The sequence below is a fragment of the Cottoperca gobio genome, chromosome 9, assembly GCF_900634415.1.
Source record: "Cottoperca gobio chromosome 9, fCotGob3.1, whole genome shotgun sequence".
Taxonomy (NCBI): Eukaryota; Metazoa; Chordata; class Actinopteri; order Perciformes; family Bovichtidae; genus Cottoperca; species Cottoperca gobio.
In genome coordinates, this window is record NC_041363.1 from 8,372,502 (window position 1) to 8,398,614 (window position 26,113).

Here is a 26,113-nt window from a genome sequence, read left to right on the forward strand (position 1 = left end):
AGCATATTTGCTCTATTAAGCGGCTGAAATATAGACGTCTAATTTCTTTGTGAATGAATAGGCATCTTAGAGAGCTGCTCTCCTCTTAACATAAGGATGTAAATTGAACTGTTAAATGTCACGGCTAGCAAGCTGATTTGATTTGAATTGATTTGCTTGTTTCTGGAAAAAAAAAGACCTCCCTTGCCGAACCTTAGCTGCACTGGTTGCCACAGATAGACCAAGGTCTTTCTTTCCACCTCAACAACACATTGTGGGGCTTCTGAATTCTTCTATCTGCTGTGATTATGTACAAATGGCCTTCATTTGCCATCCATTTCAAAGCTGTAGTGCTGCATTGTGACTAGAGGCAGATGACGCAGACCAAATTACAGCGGGTTTGCTGTCTGAAAAGGATACTCGCACAATAGGCTTTGTGAAGTATTCCCTTCAATACATCGCCATTATTCTCACCGTTGTTGGTGTTTCTCTCTATGTTTCAGGAGCATCTTTGGTTTCTAGATTACATTTGTGGCGTTGGTAAGAAACGGGGGGCTGGAAATACCTTACTCACCTCTTGTCTCTCTTGTGCTATTCCTTCAATATCAAGGGAAATTGATTTTGTGTAAGATTCCAATTTTGTTGTTGTTTGCTGCATTTTTTGATTTCCTTCATTATAAATTCTGTCTTATTGTAACAGTTGCCAGACAATCGAGCTCTTAGAACATAAACACTGTCCTCTTTCCATTATAAACTGCCTTCCTCTTTTTAGTCTTCCTCATAATGTCTCAGTTAAAGGAAGCACGGAATTGTTATAGTTGGCAGGAATTTGCCGTGCTGTTATAGAATACAGGGTGGATCCTATTTGTCCTCCTTCATCATGTGTCCTATTTGCTGCTAGCGTCTTCCTGTCCTCTGATTTTATCATGCGTAACAACAGCTAACTAGCCATCCTATTGGTCAGGAGTTTTCTTATCAATGAACAAAAGGATTTCAAGAGGATTCACAGTATATCTATAGCCGTCAGTTTTGGTAGCATACTACACCCACAACCGACTAACTCGCAGCTTGACTTTCTCTATTGACTCAGTGGATTAAGACAGACGCTCCTGCAGCGCTGTTGCAAGACAGAAACGGAAGACTGTCAAGAGAAGTTCTGAGGGAAGCGATTCATCGTGTTCAGTGGTTCAGGAGTACTGCTGCTATAGCAAGATAAAACACCTATATGTTACAAAATATGTTTTCTTGTTTCCCTATACTTTTGTGATCAAGGATTAGAAAGGCCATCTGAGACATAGTCAACAACCAAGGGTAATTCAAGGCATCCCTTTCATTTCCACACTTTAAAAAAAATCTTCAGGATATATGTGTCTTGTAAAAAAAAAAAAAAAGAGCTCTCCTATAGTGTACTCAACAGCCCAGAGGCAGACATGGAGCTGTTGCAGGAAAAGGTCAATACACTTCAGGATCACTCGCATACCATACATTGTGGTTTCCAGCATAAGTTAGAAGCATCCCTCTTTGTCTCTGTATGTATTTCTCTAGTCAATAGTTTGAGTACACAGCTGATTTTCTTCATGACCAGTTCAGTAGGTTGCTGTCCATTATGTTCTGCTTACAAAGAGAAAAGTTGTTATCAGTCTCAGGATCGCCCAGTTACCTTGGATGTAATTAAGTCATGTGCGGCTTCTAATAGGTCTGTGATAGCTTTTGATTGATACCAATTTCAGACTCCAGTTTATGAGGGCATTAGTAAATGTCAGCTGTTCGTTTTGAATGTTTTTTCTTCTCCAGTCTTTGGTCTGACCGTCCATGGTTTTAAACGGCCGAGCACGCTTTCACCAGGTCGCCACGGTTACCCGCTCTTCTCTTTCGTTTCTCAAAACACACACATGTTGCCATGGTGACATAATTGAAAATCATTACACCTCAAACAAGTATTGTTGAGTTGACTATTCAAAAGTCTCCTCTAACCTTTTTGTCTTCCTGTTTCTCCCTAGTGAAAAAGAAATAAAAAATCCATCTGTCCTCAGTGCATCAGTGTGCAAAGGCTCTTTTTAATCTCTCTTGTCCTGCCCCACCCACCCCACACCCCACCTACTCAACATGGGGTCTTTCTTGCCACTTTGTGATATAAGAAGCCAAGCTAGTTGAAGTTCATTTGAGTTCAGTTAAATCTTGAGGGATTCATCATTACATATTTACTGGCTGAGGCTGATCTTGCTGTAAGGTTCTACCCTCGTCCCATTGATCTAGTGCGCATGTTCACTCCCGAGGTTAAGGGACGTGCTTCCATTTGCATAAGGCCCTGGGCAAGGTTCTTTCCACCATTGATTGGCCTGTCCATGAGCGCCCCGTGCCTTCTCACATTGATCACTTTGTTTTTTCCCGGAGACAGTGCTACTCAGAGTTCAGCTGCAGCTCCGGCATATCAGACCTGCCGGAGGAAGAGAGACCGAGAGGAAGGAGGGGGGAAAAGAAAGAGAGCGAGAGAGAAGTAGGAGTCGTAGAGGGAAGAGTGAAAACTTTAGAGCCAATATCTTAATAATTTTGCATACTTTTGCTTTGAATTTTGACACTTAAGCTGAACAAGTAAAACAGAGTTTCACCCTACCACCCCTGTGTCTTTACTCCTCCAGCCTGTGTTTCCCTGAGCTAGCTGCCTGAGTAGTACACGCTGCTTTTACGGGAGTAAACACATGCATATATGCACCTAATCAGATTTAAAATGAAACACACGCAACACTCAGCACACACAGACATCATATTAGCATGATATTAGCCTTTCCACTCATACCTGAATTGCCGCTAAAATTGAACAGCCCTCCTCCCTTCCTGTTTATCCTCACCCTCTGCTTCAACCCTGGTCTGCTTGTATCTGAGTGCTATAGAGAAAGCGCTCCTCTCCCCACGCTGTCTTTCACTTTCGTTTTTTTTTTCCCCCTCCTCGAGCCTGTTTCCACTCTTTTACCAACACTGTCTGCCTTGTAGCTGCTCGGGCAGTCTTCCCTCTCTCCACCTACTCACTTGGTCAGCGAGGAGGCTGTCCTGATTCACTCAGGGTTTCCTTGCGCTCCACCGTGTTTTAATTTTAATGCTATTTTAAAGTCAATGTTATTAAAAGTTTTCTAGTTTTGTTCTCCAGTCAAGTTTATGACAGAGACCCTAATCATATTCTATACGCATCTGGTGTAGTATGCTTGCATTTGACATGAACATTAGGTTTTGCATATTCTTATGCAGTTTTATGAAGCTGGAAATGAAAGGAAAACTGACCGTTTATTATTAAATAAATAATTTGATTTCTTACCAAAATACCTGAAAACAGTGTTTTTTATACTCATCAGTGATAATTACATGTAGGCTTATTTGCGTTTACATTTGTGCATATGTGCCATCGCGTGTTTATCCAGCATGGCGTCTGTAGCGGCGCAGGGCTCAGACTCCCATGATGCACCTCCTCTCTTTGTTCTGGTGTGAGAGCAGTGTGCGGCTTTGTCTGCCTCTCTCGTTCCTCTCGGCTCGTTGCCTCAGAGGCAAGGTCTCGCTCTCTTCCCTCTCCTCTACTTCAGACCGCTCTCGCTCTTTCATTCACTCCTTTAAAACTCTTTGTCGTTCGTTGTCTTTTACCTTCCTTCTTAATTCGCAACCAAACTCTCCTTCACTCATTCTCCCTTTGCCACTTGCCCTTGTTTTTTAAAATGTCAAACCCCTCCCTGTTTTTTTTTGTTGCCACTCTCGCGCTCCTCTGAGCTTCTGCGGTCACCGTCCTACTCTCTCTTACCACTTATCTGTAAACTTACCTCTCCTCGGTTTCTTCCTTTTATCTCGTGCCCCGGTGTATATGGTCTTACGTCTGTTCTTTGCTCTTCCTCTTTGCTTCCGATTCACTCACTTTCTTTTTCCCTTTCCTTTCTTAACCTCGACTTCACATCGGCCTAGCTCCTTCATTCTTTGCCAGCTCAGTCCGTTCCTTCACTTGAGACTGACCTCACTCCTGTGTGTCTCCTTCGCACTGTTTCTTATATTTAATCTTTTGTAACAAACGTCTCTGTCCAGCACCACCGATTTCCTCTCTTCTCTGAGGTGCTGTTTATTTATTTTTTGTAAAACAGATGAACGGTAATCTCAATCTGAATTTTTCATTCAATGTCATCTAAAATGTGGAATTATGTGAAAATGCAAGAGGCTCTCGATCCCAAAGTATCCTCACATGTTTCCTTATTATGAGGAGATATTGTTTGAGTAGAGTAGAGATTATGAGTCTATCGGCTCGTAACTTGACTTTCATTCTTGATCTCTCGCGTTCGTTTCCATGCATTCACCTGCTGTGTCTGGGTGTGTCAGCTGGTTGCGACCTAGGTCACCTTCACCAGAGAGGCAAGACGAGGGGCTGACGTAAGGTTTGAATGTGGTGAAGATGACATGTTGACAGCTCAAATGAATCACTTGTCACATGTCATTTTTTCCCCCTCCCCCCCCCCCCCCGCTTGTCAATTCTTCTATAAGAATACATACAATATACAAGAGGAATCTTGAGGACATACGGGGTTGCAAATTGTCACGCGGGCATCACTTGAATTCAGCACATTCAATTCAGTTTGCTTTTCACTGTTTCTCTTCTGTCTTTGCATCCAACACCGTGAATGGTCTCATTCTGCAGCGAATGTAGGAAGAATAAGTCTGAGGAACTGAAAGGGAAAGTGGCGTTTCTGAATAGCTGTGAGGAACAGCGAGGCGGATCCTGGTGCAAATGTCAGTGAACTCGGTGACTCTAGGGTTGAAGTTTAAACCCTCTCTCCCTCCTCTGCTTCTGTTTCTCTCAATTTCTCTCTCTCTCTCCTTTTCTCCTTCTTCCTTCAAACTCTGCATCTTCATCCACACCCGCCTCCTTCACTCTCCGCTGTCTGTCTTTCACCGCTTATAAGGTTCATTGAATGTGGTGTTTGTATTCTGTGGTGTTTTCTGCCTTGCCTACTTCAAACCCTCAGCACCAGGGTCACAGCATTCTGTTAGTGTGTTTATAAAGGATGTTTCAGTGTCAATGCACCTGCAGACTAAGCCGTTTATTTCCTACACATATCGCCAGTGTTAAAGTGCAAAACATAACTAAGCAAAACAGGTAATTCCACAGTTTCTCCGCCACTTCCTATTTTCTGCACTTTAAGCTTGAAATACCCCGTATTGGCTGTTCAGCTGATCTATACCCATCTATATAGCCTCCGATACTTATGGAAAGCTGAGTTTGGATCCTTTATGGCAATTCTTTCTATGGGTGTGTTTTAGTTATGTACCTGCAGTAAAACATATTTAATTTTTTAAGCCTGGAAAGCTGACAGTGAAAAGAGATGAACTGTTTTATGTGCCATTTTAAGGCTTTATGTGCTGTGAAATACGATGGGGGTTATGAAAGAGCAAAAGGAAGGGAGAGAGAGAGAGGAAGGGAGAAGGAGAGCGAGCGAGAGACTCCTGGTGTGGAGCAACCTTTTGAAGTCTTAGCTGGCTTGGAGCTGAATGTGGATCTCACTGAAGGGTAGGCCTTGTTTCATGGTGGGAATATGAAGTTGGATGTGCTGTCCGAGCAAAACATAAAAAATAAATTAAAAATGATGCATTCGTATTTGTGTACACATTTTTATTTTTAAGCATGAGTGTGCATTTTGCTCCAAAAGCTTGTTTGTCGTCCCAGTCAGCTAGCTTTTAATTTCTTCCCCGTCATGTCACTCATTAGTTTGTGGTTTGTGTTCAGATCAGTTACCAGGCCACATTGGGTGGCTCTGTAATTCACAGTGTGTGTGTGTGTGTGTGTGTGTGTGTGTGTGTGTGTGTGTGTGTGTGTGTGTGTGTGTGTGTGTGTGTGTGTGTGTGCGTGTGTGCGTGTGTCCCTGTCTCATATATATTCTGCTTTCCTATTAGATGGCTTCACACCCGACGATTCCTCTGGACTCCTCTGACATCGGCTTTCATGCATGGCCTGCCTGCCTCTCTCCCTCTCCTTTTCCCCCTCTCACTTTCTCGCTCTCTCGGCCTCGAACATTAAAAACATCTTGGTCGTGTCAAGACATCTTTTAACCCCCCCCCCCCCCCCCCCCCCCCTAACATGTACACCCCTACACCTTATACTTGCTCCTTAACTTCATCCCTTCTTCATCCCCTGCTCCCTCCATCCTTCTCCTTCCTTCCCCCAGTGTCTTGCTCCTTCCACCTTATCCACCCACCATGTGCCTTCCACATTTGATGCCCCTTCTCCCAGCTTCTTCACCCCCTCCAACCCCAACCCCCCCACCTCTCTCTCTTCTTCCCGCTCCCCTCCTGTATCCGTTTTTGTGTCTTTGCTTGGGTAGTTGATTTGGTCTGATTTCTCTTTGATGAAAACACTAGGGGGCACTGCCTGTCCTTTGTTACCCCTCTCTTTCCCTTAGTAGGCATCGAAGTGTGTATTTTTGCGTGCATGTGTTTTGCCTGTGTGTGTGTGCCCGTGCATGTGCTCCTGGTTGTGTTTGTATTTTGTTAAAAAGCAGTCCCTTGTCTCTAATGGATGACACAGATCTGCATCCAGACAGACAGGAAGGCAGGCAGGCAGCAGGTCTCTGGTGGTCACCATGGCTAGGGCTCTGCACACGTCCGCACCCCCCTGTCCCCACTTCCACCCTCTGTTTCTGTTTGGTGAACCCAGGGGTGTAGGTTAATGAAAAGGGCTTGGACCACCGAGAGGAGCGACAGTCATCTCCCAGACACCTCTGCTCACCTCCGGCCCTCTGAGACCCTTTCTCCATGACAGGCCCCCCCCTCTCCATTCTCTCTCCCCACGTCGACCCTCCTTCCCCTGGGTCACACCACATCGTCTGGCTGCCCGGTGGCCGCGATACACAGTTTACCCAACGTGGCATTTCACAAAGGTAGATAAACTAAAGAAGAGAGTGTGGCATTTCTTGAGTGGATGAGAGATGCTGTGTGTGAGTTAAATGCATGAGAGCGGCTGCCCTCTTTATACAAAAGGAAAGGGATTCAGACAAGGGACACCGGACTCAGACACCTGAGTAGTAAAGGAGGAGACGGAGGGGACGCAGACCTTTTTATTTCCACTCTTCTGGTCATGAGCTTGTTGTGACGCTCACTTTCATGTGGTCACATCAGAGTTATTTTCCGTGCATCCTCTCTATACACACAATCCATACTATACAATTAGTGATCATGCTCACTTCTCTCATGTATCCTTAAGTTCGCTGATGAATGTGATTGTTTTTGAAGGACACTCTTGAATTATTGATTTGTTTTGGGATAATTTTTTTGTGGTAAGCAGACAGCTGATGAGGGGTGTTTGATAGTGCTAATTGGCAGCTCCCGTCCATGCAGTGTGTGGTTGGTGGTGGGTTGGGCTGGGCGAAGTGAAGCGCTGCTATTGTTTAGAGGTGTCAAACCCAACACAGAACAAAGAGGACGGGAGAAATGTGCTGTGCTCGCCTATCAGTGTGCTGAAAGCAGCTAAAGTACACGCACACACACACACACACACACACACACACACACACACACACACACACACACACACAAATGTATACTATATATATATATACGGGTATGAAAGCACATGTGTACGTCCATCCACACACAGAAACACGCACAACAGCACATTACCTGGAGTCACACACCGCCAGCGTTAACTCACACTGACATGCACACACTCATACACACACACAAACACCCACTGCACGCACTCATGCACACTCATAGACAAACAGCCTGAAAATGACAAGATAATCACCACATTCAAACTTACCTTCAGCTCTGGGTAAATGCCTTTCTCTGAGATAAACTAATAAATATACTGTTTTCTTTTCAAATGTTCTCCACTGAAGGCCCTAATTACCATACGCTGACAAAGACCTGACAGAGGTGTAATAGTTAAAAAGGTAATTTGACTACAAGTAGGAGTTTGGGTGGGGAAAAGGGTCAGTGTGCTTTATCAACCCCCCCACCTCCCCCCCATCCGCCTCTCACTTTAATGGTTTATTCACGCTTTTCGAGGACTTTTTTGCATGATTGACTGACAAGGTCTTTTTCCGAAATAGCATCTTCAGTAATGAGAAATAATTGACTCCCTAATCAAAAAACGGGTTCATGAAATCCACAAACCCAACTGTAATCTTCTGTGGCATTTCCAACAGAATTGACAGTCCTCATAGCTTCAGGCTCTATACCACTTTGATTTAATTGCTTTTTTTTTTCTTTTCTTTTTTTTTTACAAGATTAATAATATACTTTATACTGAATTGTGTGCGTCCCGTATGTGCTTGTGTGTTTGTGTATGTATGTGTTCCTCACCCTTCTTTCAGGCTTTGTTTTTAATCAATACTATCACTTGAAAAGCACTTCAACTGGTGTACTACTTTTTGTAGATTTTTATATTTAATTCATTAAGGGATTTGCTGTGGTGATTTCATTATGTACTCAAGAGTCTGTTGCTGTGGTTGTTGTGAACATTATTTTTAATAAACTACAGTATAAAGTGTTGTAAAGAATAACAGAAGTTAATTATTACTTTATGGAAGTCTCGATATGTTTTAGTCAAACACATTTTATGTGTCTACTTTAAACAATAATAATAATAATAATAATAATTCATTAGTAATGTTATTTTATCTATTTTAACATCAGAGTGCAGTATCTCATTAATTTAAATATTATTGTATTACTTTTTTTAATTTTTCGGGCAATAGAATTAAAAGCTGGAATTAGAATTTGTATTTAAAATCTGGTCCATCGTCACATTGTGATACACTTCAGATACTTGAAATGTTTTTTTTCTTTACCCTGTCCGTTCAAATGGCTAATTGAATAGGCTTTGTATTTTCTTATACCCTAAATTAGTATTATTTTTGTTTAATCTTTTAGTCTTATGTCTTGATTAATTTCAGCATTAAAATAATAATTTAAGTAATATAATTGAGTGTGCCTTGAGAACGGCAAAGTTTTTACATGATGGGGAAAATTAATGTGCAGCTTCCTCCAGCCTGTCCAATTTGTAATACGGCCTCAACCCCTTCTCCCTCTCTTTCTTTTCTGACTCATCTTTCCTCTCGTTAAAAAGCGGTTTTAAATCATGGCTAGTGGCAATGAGAAGTTAATTTCAGATTGTTATATTTCCATTAATTTCAGTTGGCCTTCTGTAGTTTCCCCTCCTTCTCCCTCTCCTTCCTCTGAGTACAGGGGGATCACAGCGCCTGTGTTTTCTTTTTACTGGGGCTCTTTCTTCCCCCCCCCCCCCCTTGCCCCACAGCACAGGAGACAAGCAAATATTAAGGAGTAGAGTATGATAGCTGAAAGGAGGGACACTCTCTTTTTCACTTTCATTAGCACTGTCTTTTTACCTCTCCTCCCCTTTCCTTTTTCCGCCTAACTTCTTTTTCTTCCCCGTATGTCCATGAGCGCCTTCTCACTCAGAGATGGGTCGAGTGGCCCTGGAAGTTTAAACAAAACACCTCCCCTGAGAATCCAACTCCTGCAGCCCTGAAGACACACACACACACACACACACACACCTGATTTGCCAGTAATGTGCAGAGCAGCAGGCGCCTCCAGATTTGTTGTGTTTTTTGTTTCATTTTACTTCTCTTCCTCCTCCCTCATTCACAGTTAAGGTGAAAAACAGTCCACTGAGATATTTGGTAGATTTTGCTATTAACAGGCTACACCTTTTTGAGAACACGTACAGTAGCTGGACTTCATGTGTTGATTTGTGCAACATGAAAGTGAATTTGTCAGTAACAGTGATGTATAAAAAAAAAAAAGCCAAATGGGCATGTCTTGATAATAACAAGAAAAGTGAAAAAAGTAACACAATAGTTCAAATTTAGCTCTACTCAAACCTCCTCACAACACATTTAGAAGAATCAAGTTAAAATTCCACATCATATCTTGTAGAAATTTTCTCACTGCACCCCAATTTAGAAACGTTGGCTTGGATACCGACTGTGGGCTCAGTTAGTACAAGGAATCAGTGTTTATCAGCCCCTAAGGCAGTGTGTGTCTGTGTGTGCGTCTCAGAAATGGACAGCAGTACCCGATGGATATTTAACACATTAGCTTTGGCAGAGCTGAGAGTGGTGTGAAAACACACTGATTTCCTAAGTGGCAATCATATCAGCCTCGCCTTTAGAGAGGCAGCAGAGAGCAAACATCTGTGTGTGTGTGTGTGTGTGTGTGTGTGTGTGTGTGTGTGTGTGTGTGTGTGTGTGCGCGTGCGTGCGTCCCAGAACATGCACGCAAACTGTTTGTGCACATCTTTTAGACGTTGACTACAGTACTGCTTTACAGTAAACTTTGTGCGTTTATCAGTGTGTGTTTGATTCACCAGGATTAAGTGAGCTTTTATTTTTGCCTCATTATATTTATTTTACTTTTGTTTAATAGAATCTATTCTCTTGTCTCTTACTCTGTGTTATTCTGTTTTTCTTCATGATTTATTTGATCCAACTTCAGTTTTACCTGTTGTCTTTCTTTCTGCGTCCAGCCTCTTCCTCTCCCCGCTCAGGGATTCCTCTGTTGCGGCATTTGCCTGCTCTGCATGCGTGTGTCTCTCTCTCTCTGTCAGCTGGTAAGCTGTCCTCCTCCCTGCCAGGGTTCAGGGAGCCCTTGGTTCTCCTCGATGTCAGTATTACGACACAAAGGTCTCAGCCTCCTCCTCCACCCACCCTAGTTAGGCCCTCTTGCTCACTCCCTCCCTCTGTCAATCCCATTCTCCCTTGCCCTATCCATCCTCGTCTCCAGCCGAGAGTCACCCATCCGAAACTATGTTCAAACAGGGTCATCCCCCGGCGTGCTCTTAAAGGCTGTCCCTTTAACCTGCTCTGAAATACTTACGGCTATTATTATAGCTTATAAATCATTAAGAAAGTTTAATTATACGAAAATTTCATGGTGGAAATGTGCAAGCTGACACATGGGAAGGGGAATTTAATGGGCCAGCAAGTCCCAGCACCGTGAGGGAAAATATTGAGGTTAGGTTTCTATTTTACAGCATTGCCGGAGGGTTGGGAGACAGGGAGAAAGACAAGAAAGGAGCACTTTCAGAGGGAGAGAGAGAGGGAGAGAAAAAGGCAACTGGAGATGATGAGGCCTGTATCTGATGCGCAAAAGTTACTTTCTCCTTCCACTCTGTAGACCAAATCTGTTAATATGGCCAGTTGATTTGGGAATGATGAAGACATTGCCCACCGTACCTTGTGCTGGTTTTCTTAACTAAGATTGTATTCTAATTAACACAAGACTTTAATTAGTCGCCGTAATTTCACTTCGTTAAGGAATGCTGCCTAATTAGAAATTACCATTTGGAGAATTTCTGTAATTGCTGTCGCCAAACATTATACGAACATCCTTAACTACTAATGTTACAAAACTTTTAGTGTCCACTTTCTTAATTGTGTCAATATCATTTCAATGTGAACATTATAGGGGTATCGTTGAGATGGCTCGAGCAACCCGAGCAACGGCTAGCAGTGTTTTCTTTGTGACAGAAATGTAAATTGATCAAACTGTTGGGAGTTAAAATCATTCACACACTGTGCAGATGTTAATTAGAAATTAATTGAATTCTGTTGTGATAACTATAACATATAAAAGTATGCTATACTTTTGAGCATCTGCTTGGCTTATTGGGTCTGACTGATCTTTAATGCAATGTCATTGCAATAAAAGAGTTATGTCAAGTGAAAACCAATAGGAACTCAAGTGTTTCAGGGACTCATTATTATTGTATGGAATTATATATCACCAGCAGGGAAAAAAAAAAAAGATTTATGTGGAAAATGATTCTGATTATGTAGACCATTGTGAAGAAAGGTTTATTAAGCTACTTATAGTATTTTTTACTATTAAAATATATATATAAATGCATACTTGCATGCTCAAACCAACACCTCCACCCCTATAACTCTCACTGAAGCTCGTCTCGAGGAAACTAAATCCATTTTGTTGCTTTGCACCAGGCTGCTATTGTTTATGAGTAGTCCCTTACCCACATCCCCGTTTGTCGCTCCCTTATTCCCTCCCTTCATCCGATCCTCCCTGCCCTCTCTCTCTCTGTCCTCCATACTCCCTTTCCGTCTTCCTCTTGTTTTCCATGCGGGCACAAGCGGGGCGCAGCACCCGCAGCCGGCAGGTTTCCTGGCACGCCGCTCCTCATCCTCTGCCTTTTGTTTCCACCAGTGGACAACCATCCTCCACTTCTGCTGTGTCAGTAAATATTTATTGGCCTTCCTTTTCCTCACCGCCCCCACTTGTTGGTGTGTATCTGTCTGCTGTATATATATATATATATATATATGTATGTGTGTGTGTGTGTGTGTGTGGTTTGCATAGTTATACACACATAGAATCCTCTGCGACACGTACAGAGACATACACCACCTCCCACTACCCTACGTCCGGTGCTGTCACTCACACAATTCAGCGATGCCCCCTCCTCACCCTTTCAAATCTCACCCTGCCTCTCTGCCCATCATCCTCCCTTTCTCTCTCACTCCCTCCTCTTCCCTCCTTCGTACATGTGGCGAACAGCCGTGACAGGAAAGAGGAAAGAGAGGAGGAAGTTATTGCAGTTTTCTCCTGCTCTCTCCCTCCCGCTCTCCACCCTCACCGTGACCAGAGTTCATGCGCTGGAGAGTCAGAGGGGAAAAAAACCCTGTAAATGCATGTGACCTCAGTGAACAAAACCTCTGCACACTCCCACAACACTGAAAGATACACACACACACACACACACAAACACACTCCCTCTCGCTCCCTAAGGCCCCGTGGCCTCGTGCTAGAGAGGGCTTCCTTCCTGCGGTTAAGACAAAGGAAACTGGGGACCGACAGGGGACCTGGCACCGCTGCTTCAAAGCCACAGGAAGCGCTGGTGTTGTCTCTTCCTGTGGAGGGTGTCGGAGCGTGGGGGGCCAGCTGCCTGTGTTTTCACAGCCAGGGACGAACAAGGATGAGTGTGTTTTGTGTGTGTGTCCGTGTGTCACAGGCAGTGTAGGTAGAGTCGCTGAACACGTTGCACTCCCACTCCTATCCACCCCCTATGACCTGAGATCAATTGCGAGCAGCATACAGTCATACACAGACACTGTAGGAGTAAGAAGAGAGATAGCACACTAGGATCATCAACTTAAACACCGTGTATCTATAAGTCTATTGTCCTCATTGATTTATGATAGAAGAACATTTCTGCCAGAGCATCAGTCAGCCTTTATGTTTGTTTGTTTCCAACCCTTGCCACTGCTGACTCTACACATGCTCGCAATGTGTACATGTCTGTGTGTGTTTGTGCTCCTGTTCCAATGTTGGCGTGTAGGGATTTATGGGGGTGTATGTGTTAGTGTGTCTGCGCCATGTGTTTTCCAACCTTCCGGTGTGCACCCGCATACATGTTTGTTTGTTTTTTTCTGTGTTCGCCCTGGCTTCTCTGATGCTGTCCTCTTACTCTCTGGCAGCAACAGGACAGTTAATCAATCAAATATTTAAGCAGTGCTTCAGTGCTCAGTGGGTAGTCCTAGATTATCTGTGGCTGTTGGCAATGCATGGCGCAGCCACATTATAAGCCTCGTCTCTGACTGGCATCGTCACGGGGCGCTTCTCGCTCTCTCTCTCCTCCTTCCCCTTGGCCTCTGCTCAGTCTTCGCTCACTCCCAGTAACGCTCAACATTTTGTCCTCTTTTTCTTTCTCACTCATTTTCTGTCATTCTCTCTATCCCTTGTTTTCCTTTCTCTTGTTTGCTCCTCTCTATTCGCACTCTCTCTCTATGTATAATTGTGGCTTTTCACATTGACTATCTGACAGTGAGCAAGGCCCCTTAAAAAGCTCTCATCTTTATGTCTTTGGCTGTTTCTCTCTTTTCTCTCGCTCTGCATTCTTTCTAGGGATAAGTCTGCCTGTCTCCCCACGGGGATCTCCATTGTGGATTACCATTCAGTTTTCTCCCAATTATCTAGTGGCTTTCGCTGCCTTTGACACATAATTATCAAAGGACTAAATAATTGTCTTTATTATTGCCGGTGTTTAGATGTAGCATCAGCAGAGCAGTCGCGAGCAAGGGAGCGTCACAGGGAGAGGAGAGAAATTAAGTATTTATCTCGACCAGAGATTAGCTTAGCATGCTGTTAAAGGATGTTTCGTCGCTTATTTCGACTCCTCGTCCAGATAAATAAACATGATTAATATGCCCCCCTTCCTTCCTTCATATGCACACCCCATACTCGCACACACACACACACCCATCGCATATCATATTCTTCGTCAGTGGTGGAAATAAGATTATGCACAACAAAAAGTCTAGCAATTAGCTGGCTTTGTAGCAGGAAGCAGCTTAAAGCGCTAAACACTGTACTTTGCTGAGCGCCGTGTGAGAGGTCAGGTACAAGATACAGGGGTTAGAGAAAGGTCTGTGCGTGTGTTTGAGTGGCTCCGAATGCGTCGAGGATGACTATTTCATAGAGCCTGTAAAAAGCTGGATTAAGTAGAAATGTGCCAACTAGGGGGTCAGAAAGATATGATGTTTGCAGGTCTCTACAGCAACCAGGCCCTCTGCAGAGAAGTCAGAAAATAAATGGCTTATGAGGAAGAAACAAAGATGGGGGGGGGGGGGGAGGGGGAAGAGGGAGAAGGATTTCATAGTTCATCCAGAGTTTGAATGTATGTTGGGTGGCGGTGAACTCAAGTGTGCGTCATCAGCTGTGACTCAGCTTTGTTATCATGGTTCAGAGGAATGTGAAAGTGATGTGTAGTTGTGGTCAAATGAAATCCAAATCACAGTGAGGTAGTGTGTTCTCAAACAGCGTGTCACAAAACATGAAAACATTTCTTTTACACCTTTTTTTTGTAGCACTATTAATCATGAAGCCAACATTGCCCTGGTAGTTTAACTGAATTACACTCATAAGCCTGCAATGGTGCAGAAAATATATGAATTACATCAGACTGGTGATAAACATTTCATCACGGTGCTCTAGTGAGTAAGGACGCCACCCTCCGAGCTGAGGCCTCTGGTTCAGACCCCTATGATGGGACGCATCGTTTCCACATGAGCTTAAGCTTCTGCTTATGTTTTAAGCACAGTGAAAGTCCTCTTGCTTCAGGGATGCTGTTGTGAAGCTGACCCTGTGGTCTGATCTCCCCATGAAGTAGGCTTTTTCTCAAGTTTTTCCTCCTAGTATACTACTTTTGATATCAACTCCATTTTATAACCTTCTGCTACACGAAAGCCTCCCGTGTCCAACCCCCCACCCGAACTTTACTCTGCATATCCAGCTGCTTTAGCGTTAAAGGAAAGGCCAGCGGAGAGGCGGCAAATGTCTCAACATCTGTGTGCTGGTTTTAGCTCAACAAGTAATCCCACATGCTTCTCTTCCTTGTTCCCTGTCCGATACAAGACTGATCACAACAGCTGGCCTGTTTCCTTGTTAAAGCAGCAGTCTGCGGTTACATAGTGGATTAGCACATTTAACATTCTGGATAAAGATGGATAACACTTATTCACAGGCTAACATGGTGTAACAATAATAACATGATGAGTCATATGATGAGGCGGCTTTAAATTGATACCCACATGTGGTTTTACGGTTACTGGTTTGTAAGTTAACCATGAGTATCACCCACCTAGCAGAAGACACAGACATGCTTTGACTTTTGCTTTCAACATGGAGCTAACCACAGTTGTCATTGTGGCTTGTAAAACACGGGACCCAAGTGGTGTCAAAATCATTGTGGTTGAAGGCCGCGTTGCATAGAGCGCTCTCTCCTACAGTCATTATCTGTCAACCTATTACCTCAACTGTTACCACAGCCAAACATATGTGTGTAGGCATTGCGGCAATGAGAGCTGTCAGAACGAGTGATTGATATAGCCAGTCCTGGGAGATGGAGTGCTTTGGTCTTTAATCTTCGGTTGGAGGCATCATCATGAAAACAGACTCTGTTTGGGGAGAGTTGCTGATTTATATTCCCTCCTCTTTTCAGCAAATACACAACACTGTGTGAGTATCTTTAAATTGCAAATCGCAAAGTAATTTGATTACAAGCGTTGGTTTGTGAAGGGCAGAGACAAAGATTTGTTTTTAGTTGTATTTCAAAACAACAAAGGAGAACTTGTTTTACCAATCCGCAGGTATTGAAGCTAATCAATTTGAATGGCTGCTTTAGGATTTCCAAAGGTCTCTTATTCCATTTAAAAAAAACATTTTCTCCAGTCAATTGTTTGCTTGACGAGACAGTCTGTCTACACAAGATTAATCATGCACTGTATACATACTTAAGTCCAGTATTTAAGTTGCAGACCAATCCATCCAAGTCCATCTACAACCCAGCTTCACTCCCAATTTACCAGCTGTGCCTCTTTCTTACTACATACCATTATGTTTGGTTAACCTGTCTGTCATTCACTTGCTTCTCCTTCAACTTCCACTCTGTTGAGCAGTGCTCTCATATCTGCTCACATTCATTCTTATACACCCTTATGTGTAACCACATACATGTATGAACACACACACACACACACACACACACACACACACACACACACACACACAGACATGCAGTTTACCTTGGCACCAGTTATCAAATGTGTTATAGCTCAGTTGCACCTAATATCCCAGTGCTATCCAGTGAACATACTCATATAAGGCATATTTTCCATCCAAAAAAAAAAATGTTGGACTGTTTTAAGGGTCATATAATAAGAGCAAGTAGAGACCTATTTATCCACTTGGAAAGTGGAAAAAACGTGGAGTTTTCTGCCCAGACGGGCGATATTTTGACTGGTTTGAAGTCATGTGCTTAGCGTTTTCCATGGGCAGTCAGTCCACTGTCTCCTATTTCCTGGCCTCTGCTAGAAGCCCCTATACTCAGGGACTGGCCCGTTTGGCTAGCACCAGAAAACAGGACATTGACTGACACCTCCAGTTTTAAAAGGTTGACTTTCCTACTCCCACGGGCCCAGTTCTGCCAGAGGAAAGCTTTTCAACCAAGCGTGGATGAGAAGGGAGTACAGTGAGGATTGTGTATCTGTGTGTGATTGTATGATTTTGTGTGAGCGAGCAAATGTGTCTGTGCATACATGTGTAGCGTATGTCATCTTTTGTTGTCTATCTCTATAGTTTTGCACTTTTTTATGCTTGTCTCAGTCGGCTCTATCCTTCACCCCAGTGAAGACGCTCCAGTGGAAGCCTTATCAGCTGAATGATGTATGAGTCCTTAGTACCTTAATAGATTCCATTTATCTCTATACACTCCCACTTTAATTTGTCTGGGCAAAGGAGGGTGTATTCAAATGCCCACCGTCATTTTGATGTACAGCCAACGTACAGCCAATCTAGCTGATAGTAGATGGCCAGTGTTACTTGTCTGTGATTGTGTATAAGACTGGTAATTTCTCCAGCCGTATCCCCGTTGTGAGTGTCAGACTTAAATTCATAATAGCAGCAGCTTAAACCCTCTATGCCTTCCCAAAACTTAGCTTTGTACACACACCTCTCTGGGCTTTTATAGGCCAATATTTATCCTATACTATGCAAGCACAAACTAAACCCTAATATTCCTATACTTGTCTCAGCTTTACTATTACCTAGATCTCCCTTTGAAGTGTTTGTCTTAATCTCAGGCATTGAACCATAAGCACCAACACCATTGTAAGCCCAACAGCAGTCCAGTAGTCCAGGACACACACTAGATTTTCCTTCCTCCAAATGGCATTAAGATGAAGCTTTAATGTAGTTCAAATGTTATCTGTGTGGCCTTAGCAGCATGTGTAGATGACCATGGGAATCACCAAACTTAGCGCTATTCCACAGGTTATACCCGTCCCCAGTCCGCCAGTATCTTTCCCAGCTTCACTAAATGTACACAATAAGTGATTGTTAACCTATTGTTGCAAGTCCTGTTCTCTTTTCTTCCCGTGTTTTATCTTAAAGCAAAGCAGAGTGAAACAGCTCGTTCCCAAGGCCTGGCTATGGTACTCCTTGGGGTGGGACCAGCGGTGTGGGAAGTCTATTGTAGTGCAGTAACAAGTCCTTTGCGTGACATTTTCCTTGCCGTTGACATTCAGAGGGGAATAGGAAGACGGGCCTGCAGAAGCCACATTCTCTGTGACATGTGAAGGGAAAGGGTATTAAGAATGGGGACAGAGGTATTTGAACGTGCACAGGGAAGGACATTTGCACAGAACGTGACAAGGACACGCTATGGTGGAGCAGCTCTTTCATTTTTCACTTTATAACATTATGCTATACACCAGGTTGAATCTGTATTCTCTGTCCACTGGGCCACTGCTATCTTGGTCCAGGGCGTAGACTGTCAGTGTATGTTGGACGGAGAATAAAAACGTTATTAGGCAAGTATCTACTGACACAATAGGTATGTCATATTATTAGTATTCTTTTTTTTCTAAATAAGTTATAATGTGTCTTACAGCATGAGGTCTCTTTGTTGTGCAAATGTTGTCTGAAACTAAGCGTGTCCTACTCAACAGTGACTGTGTCATTAACACGCCGCAAGGGTGACTAACACATATTTGATTTGCTTTTTGTGGCAGATGAATCAGAGGGAAATGCAGGTGAAGAACAGAGCGTGTGCTGTGGCTCTGACTGACTCGGCTCACAACATCTGGCTACAGGAGACCAGCAAAGGCACACAGGACTGGATGCAGCAGGTGAAATGACCACACATGCGCAAATACACAAACACAGACTGAAGGCAAACAAAGACACTGCAAACTGTGCAGGGATCCATTCCTGAGCTCCCATCTCATCATGTAAATTCACGCAGCGCGGTGAGCTGAGGTCTCTTAGATTTTCCTCCTCTCTGGTTTCTCCCTGCACAACCCCGCCGACCTTCACAGGTACCCCGGACCAACAGCTAGCTTTAGAAGTCATAGAGAACCATTGTTTGCATGTTTTCTCTCGCTGTCTTTTTTCTTCTTCTTTTAAACCAGCCCCCACTTTTTTCTTCTTGGGTGCATGTCAATGAATAACTAAGACAGTGAACTCTCGCTGGTGCGTATGTATGCGACCGGGCATGCATATGTGCATGCATGCATGTGTTTATATGTGCTTGTGGGCGAGCGTGTGAGATAGAATGCACGCGCACATGTGCATTTGTGTTAGCTTCATTTTAGCACTTGCCCTTTCTGGTGTGACCTCTGCGCCATACGCAGCACCTGGGCTCACTCAGTATGCACATACAGATGAGGACCATCCTAGACCAGAGCTGCTTGAGAGCCAGAGATGCAAATGTCACACACACACACACACACACACACACACACACACACACACACACACACACACACACACACACACACTACCTTTATTTGTATTACATCCTCTTTTATATCCATTGCCTTTTGTTTTTTGCTATTTCTGTCATCTCCCATTTCGCGTATGTGTGTGTGTGATTTGTGCGCTCAAGTGTGTGTTACTTGTTGTTGAATGCGTATGTATGTGTTAGTTCGAGTGGTGGGGATTCAAGGTTGCACTGGCCCCCTTCTCCTTGTCTGGCATTTCCTATTTTTGATTCATCTAAGGGATGTTTGGGACACTGCATAATTGGAATGTTAAGTGATTTTCTATTTGTGATGATTACCCAGAACAATAAATCTGCAATAACCTTCTTTGTCCAGTCGGAGTAAGGGAACAGGCAAGGATTCACTCTCTCATATTCATTAACCCACGGCCCTTTTTGGCTGACTTAAGAGAGAAGCCCACCTAATTAAAGGACATTTTTCAAGATGGAAATAACACAGCGTAACACATATATGCAATTCTGTGACCTTCTCAATGATACAACAAAAAATGCTAACATTAAATACATTACATTTATCTTTAGTGTGTTTTTGTTTGTATTACTCTTTTTCTTAAGTTCTTCATTATCTGCCTTAACAACACCAGTTGTGGGCTCACTTAAAAAAAAAAGAAAAAAAGATGACTACTCATTACATGTTAATTCCAAAGCAATGTTTGTACTTTGTATTTCTCTCAGGGACCATTAGAATCATTATGTAAATCATTACATCAATTTTATTTAACAACAACTCAAACATGTGTTTTATCTTCTGAAACCCAAATGAACTTTAACTAAATGATCAGGAAAGCAAACGGTGTTGATGTAGTTCACTCTCGCCATCTCATTGATAGAAAGGTGGGTACAACTGGGTAGTATATATAGACAAGATGAAGACAAATATTTATGATTAATACTGTAGATCAGTGCTAAGTTGTGGGATATACAATATGTTTTCGATATATCAACATTGGGGGAAACTAACAAAAATGATGTATCGTATTTTTAAAACTTTGTAACTTCAATTGTGTTGCTCAAATTCAGTATTTCATCACATCCTTGGCTTCGGGGCATGGATGGCAGTGCTAGTTAACAACCTCCGGGTCAGCATAAGGATTGAGGTGAATCCAAAATGGAATCTGTCCCGAGTCATTTACATTAGATCCAATGCTGTGTATGTGCAGTGGTTCCACCAAAAGGTCAGAGTCCCTTTGTGTTCCACCCAATATGCTAATGATCTAGGGCTTTCTATTATTGGCTCAGTGTCCTGATGTCTGGCTTTGAATCATCACACAGTCTACAAGTGCATGGAGTTGTTGGTGCAGTGCAAAACGTAGACACACAAGCACACACAGACCCCAACAGTAGAGGCATATGATGCTCCTTTTTAACATCTCTATTTACATCTATATCAGTGATCCATAAACGCAAACAACATTTAAATTTCACACTGAGGTACAGGCATACACATACACACACACACACACAAAAGGGCAAAAAGTACAGCACATCACAGAGGGGAGCTAGCAGTAATACCCTGGGTGGTGTATAAATGTGGGTGCCCGTATGAGTGGGTGCATGTGAGGTCGGGGCACCCCAGCAGTGCACTGCTCTGTTCTCCTCGGACAGAGATAATTCCCTCCCTCCGGGGTTCAAGAGGCCACTGGATGGTGGGATGGAGCAACGAGAAGAGGAGAGTAAAGGAGAGGAGATGGGATTTAGAGATACGCGCCTGCTTGGACTGGGTTATATAGACCAAATGGGTCAGACGAGGGGCAACTGACGTCACCGCCAGGAGACAAAATACAGAGGGAAGGTGAGAGAAAAGAAAATGAAGGCAGGGAATAAGCAGAGGTAGATTCCATCCATTGACTGAGACGGGAAGAAAAAAAGTATGAGAAACGTTCAATTATTTAGATCCCGTTGACTGCCGCCGAGAAACCACAGGTTAGAGCTGTGGAAAAGAAAAACAAAAAGACAGGTAGGGTATGAATGGAGTGAATACAGATGAAGGAGAGGAGATGAAGAGATGTATGTGGAGATAGATGAGTAGCATAGTGAGGAGAAGTGAGTGAGAGAGAGAAATGCGAATGATGGTGTACAGCTGGCAGCCTGTCACAGTCTCCAAGGTGTCTCCTGTCACTGTGCTGGCCTGCTGTCACACTCTAGTGGCCTGCCCAGAGCACACGTACACACATGCGCACACACACATAGACAAACACATACAGAGTACACTATGGTCATGAATAAACCATCCTAATCCATAGAGATTATACAGCAACTGGAGGAGGTGGGAGAGAGAGACAGACACGGTGAGAGTGAGCAAGAATTGATACTCGGGACTACTTTCTGAGAAGTTAGGTTGCAGGCTGTCATGTGTGTTTTGGTTTAGAAGACTTTTGTGCACTTGGCACAGAGTTTTTTTATCGTGGGACTCTGTCCTGTGGGCTTTCAGAAAGAATAGGTGGACAGACTTTTTCGCCATTGAATGAAGCCAATTGTTTTCAATTGCATATATGCGTTCCACACATATTGTTTTAACTATTTGCATTCAGATCTATATAACATTTTCCAAAAAAGAATTTAGTAAATTGTTTGATCCTTGAAAATCCCCACTTTTCACATCATGATAATAAAGGCCTCTAAATGAATTATGTCCAAACCTGAGTTCATAGTGTGTTCTGTTATTCTACTCTATGGAAGGTAGGGAGTACACACCCCTTTTTTAAAGGTGCTGTGTGTGTATTCCTGGGACAATTACATGTGTGGTGGATATGGACACCTATGAGATACCTATTTGGTCCTAGTGAAGGGTCCATTAGATCACCCTGCCATCAGCTAAGTGCAGTGTTTTGTGTCTATTACTCTCTAAGTGTGTGTGTGTGTGTGTGTGTGTGTGTGTGTGTGTGTGTGTGTGTGTGTGTGTGTGTGTGTGTGTGTGTGTTTGAGTGAAAGAAGCAGGCTGGCTTCCACTCTGACTTGCAGAAGACAGCAGGTGGTGGATCTGACACACACACACACACACACACACACACTCGCACACAAATACATATACTACACGTAACAAAGAAAGCTCAAAGGCGTCTCTCATAGGTAGAGGGGCAGAGCTGACTCCTGCTTGTCATTTACACACTCGAGAATACGTTTAGCTTGGTGGTTAACTTTAGCACTTTTTACTTACTAACTTTATTCCTGCACAATTTTGGTGATTTGGATTTAAGGGAAACACAATGCACCCTGAAACAATGTGTCATGCGGTGTTTCACATGGGTACATGTATGTGTGCATATCCAGCACAAAACCCAACAGACACACATGCACAGAGCAGCAGGGGTGGGGGAGAGTCAAATCTGTTTACATGTTTGTTTCTCTGTCTGCTTTTAGTTCAATGGCGCCATTGATCGGGGACGAGCTGCTTGAAGTGATGATGCTATGCGTCAGAGGCAACCGATGCGATGTGCCATCCTTTTGTCACGTTGCCCTTCTCTAATCCAAGCCAGCAGGCCTTGCCTTTATGTGACTGCTGTTATGCCTGCGGTCTCCCACAGCACTGTGGCTCTGTGCTGTGTGCGGGTGTGTCTGTGTGTGTGTGTGTGTGTGCAATTATGCAAGAGTTTGTGTGCACATGTGTGTTGTTGCCTTGACAAATCTATTCAAACCGCGGCCTCCCTGCCTCCATTGGTGGCGTTGGTGGAGGTGAAAGGGGAGGGAGGAGGGCCCTTTGAAAGACTCCCCTCCTTCCCTTCTCTCCAGCCGCCTTCAGCCCACTGCTCCACAGCCCAGCTGACATTTTCCTCCAGACAGACTGAATGAATTAAAGGAGATACAATGAGACACTTGATGTAGCAGTCAAGGAGCCCCACTGCTTCTGTGCCGCTCTACACCGCTCTGCCCTCAAGCCCAGGCTCAGAGGAGAGTACATCTAGGGCAAAGCAGAGGATCTAAAAATACACAATATTCCACTGTTTACCAAGATGACTTGTCTTCTCCCAATACTACCCCCCCCCCCCCTCCCACCTACCTACCTTCCTTTCCCCTCATCTCTCTGCCGATCTTTCTTCAACCCTCTTTGGCTCCACTTATGTTATGTCCCTTATATGATTAGCACTTTTGATTGACAGGGCTAAAGAAATTAAACATAGAAGAAGAGAGTGAAAGGGCATTTCTACTATTTCAGAGGCAGACTCACTTTGTGCTTCCGTTGACTTTTAGTTTATTTTGATTGGATAGGAGTGGATCACACAAGTCAAACTTTATTTTAATAACAGACCTTTTGAACACATTTCCCAGCTGAATTCTGTTTACTTATGTGTTGATTATGGCAAAGGATTTGCGTGTACGGGCCAGATGTTTCATCATGATCATCTCTCGTGATGAGTTTCTATATTTTTTCTATAAGCTTAGAGTAAATAAATCACTGTGGGGCAAAAGAAGATATAGTACATGTGAAGTAACAGAAGAGATTTACTTTGACATAGCTGCTGAATCTTATGTAGACAAAAAAGCAACAGCCAAGAGGGGCTCAATTAGGCATCAAGTATATTCAGTGTTCCTATGTACCTTTAGATATTCATACAGAAAAACATCAACATATCTGTCTGGGAGTAGGGTATGTGTGTGTTTGTGTGGAGGGGGTTAAGTTGAGGGATGACAGCTGACTAGAAGTGTGGCGTGACCCTGGATTTTTTTGCATTTATGTAGTGTGTTTGTATGTGTTTTTTGGAGGGGTTGAAGTGGGAGACGTTTCATAGATTTGTCTATCCAGTTCCTCCTCTTTCAGGGCCTTGGGAGTCAGGGTTGCGGAGGGCAAAAATGCGTAATCGTGTGCATGCGCGTGCGTGTATTTGAGTTTAAAGGGTTCACAACGCTGCACATCTTCGTGGGAGACCCCCCGTAATGCAATCACTGACCCACACACACACACACACAAGCAGACACAAGCATGTGCAACACTGTAATGGCTGTCAGGGGGCCAGGGTGAAAGTAAACAAGGGCAGATAAGCAGTGATTCAGAAGGACGCCAGCTGCACATTCTAATCTCTTTACATTTTCTCCTTCTTCTATTGAACTTTTATCTTATCTGTAGAACGTCTTCTCCAAGCATTCCTTCTCAACCTCCCTCTGTCCCTCTCTCCCCTTTCCCTTGTTTTTGTGCTAACCTTACAAGCCACAGCATACCAATCCACATTGCACGGTCAAAAGGGAAAACACACTTTGATATGCTGTCATCTGCCGACCCAGAGAATAAGATTCAAAGCATGGGAACAGGAAGTTGTTTTGAAGTGCGGCATTGAGGCGTTTCATTAATTGCACATTAGGTTTATGTGTTTCAAACAACCTCGTAGGTAGAAAGAGAGCGCGCCACACAGACAGGAAGATGAAGACAGCGAAAACTGGATAAAGAGGTCTTCTCCTCTTTCTGACAGTAGAGTTGTCAACCACAGGGGGTTTGAGAGGACTAGGGGTGTTTGCAGGGGGTTATGGGTCAGCAAGCTGGGCAGACACCTCCCCCAGGGCACCCACTGATCCACCATAGTAGAAGGCCTCAGCTCTCCACCACAAACAAACAGCGAGCTGTCTGAGCAACATGTCACAGAGCTTTTAATTGCTTGTTCCTGTCTCTCTCTCTCTTTCTCTCCCCCCACCTCGCTCAGCCACGCACACAACTCTTTCTCGATTATCGTCTCTCCCCTTTTCCTCCGCACCTGTCCCCCTTTTCTTTGTCTCCACTGCCTCCCTATTTTTGCTCGCTTTCTTTCTCAACATTTCTTTTTTCCTTCTAATATCTCCTTCAATTTCAATTAAACTTGCTATATTTCCATAAAGTAAAAAAAAAAAACAATACATTTGAAGCATCAAGATAAAATATTTTTTTCTTTTTACATCAAATCCCTTCACGTATTATATTTCCATCTCTGGGCATATATTTCTTTGTGTGTTCAGGAGTAATGGCGGTGGAAGCTGTTTGCCACTCATTCATTTCCGTAACCCTCCACATGCATATAGCATACGACGAAAAATCTATTCTCAGAGTTTTCAATTGTCAATCTAAATCATTGTTCTTCTCTTTCGACAGCACTGTTGCAACTGGGTATCGAGTCCGGAGCCTGTGGACACACTGCTGGATCCCATGCTGCCAGACTGCCCCAGGGTCTCTGCAGGTATTAAACAAGCTCTATACAAACACACTCCAACAGTAATAACAGTATTACTCAATATCTGCTTACAGCTTTATCTGGATCACTTTCAGTTTGCAAATCCAATGGAATTTTAGCTTGATTCATTTCAAGACAGTTAAACAGCAGAGCAGTGGCACACTAATCGTAGGTCAAAATGTAACAAAGCTTCACATGCAGGCAGAAGGCGCTATGTCAATGTTAGCTGAGCCAAGTGTTTATTCCACAGTCAAAGGTTAACATTTGAATCAGGGTTGCATTGTGAGTAGTAAAGTTGTTAGCTGCAGTTGGGAGTACTGAGAAATCAGAGACGTTGTTCTAATTCAAAACAGTGGGTTAAGTGATTTCCATTGATATACTGAGAAATCGATAAATTGTTCATAAACCATTACTACAGGTCCTTAAATGTATCTTAAAAAATGGGAATAATCTCTCTTCTGGAAGAAAAAAAGATACTCTGTTCCCAGCTGAGAGTAAGGTAGATACAATATACCAACTTGAGAGAGGTAAATGAAATTATTCTACAGCAGAAATCTCCATTAATGACAAATGTGCAAAATACAAATACATTTGTTTTACCTCCGTATATAATGTATGTGTTCATCAATGGCTTACAGCAGTGCACATGTACAGATTATCAGAG

General features: G+C 43.3%; 1 protein-coding gene and 1 long non-coding RNA gene across 5 annotated transcripts in view; one reads left to right on the forward strand and one right to left on the reverse strand.

Moving 5' to 3' along the window:
- arb2a (ARB2 cotranscriptional regulator A) overlaps nucleotides 1–26,113 on the forward strand; it is a 145,449-nt gene that overhangs the window by 76,413 nt on the left and 42,923 nt on the right. For 2 of the 4 annotated variants that reach the window (XM_029439662.1, XM_029439663.1), the window contains exons 9-10: nucleotides 18,549–18,665; nucleotides 25,371–25,455. In XM_029439662.1, coding sequence (XP_029295522.1) covers nucleotides 18,549–18,665; nucleotides 25,371–25,455 — 202 coding nt within the window. Of the gene's footprint in view, nucleotides 1–18,548; nucleotides 18,666–22,678; nucleotides 25,279–25,370; nucleotides 25,456–26,113 lie in introns of all 4 variants that reach the window. The other 2 variants (XR_003832798.1, XR_003832797.1) reach the window with 2 other exon arrangements.
- LOC115013395 (uncharacterized) lies at nucleotides 2,199–2,842 on the reverse strand. The gene is made up of 3 exons (XR_003832800.1): nucleotides 2,777–2,842; nucleotides 2,594–2,656; nucleotides 2,199–2,416 (listed from the first exon to the last, which is right to left on the reverse strand). It is a non-coding gene; the product is annotated as an uncharacterized LOC115013395 (long non-coding RNA).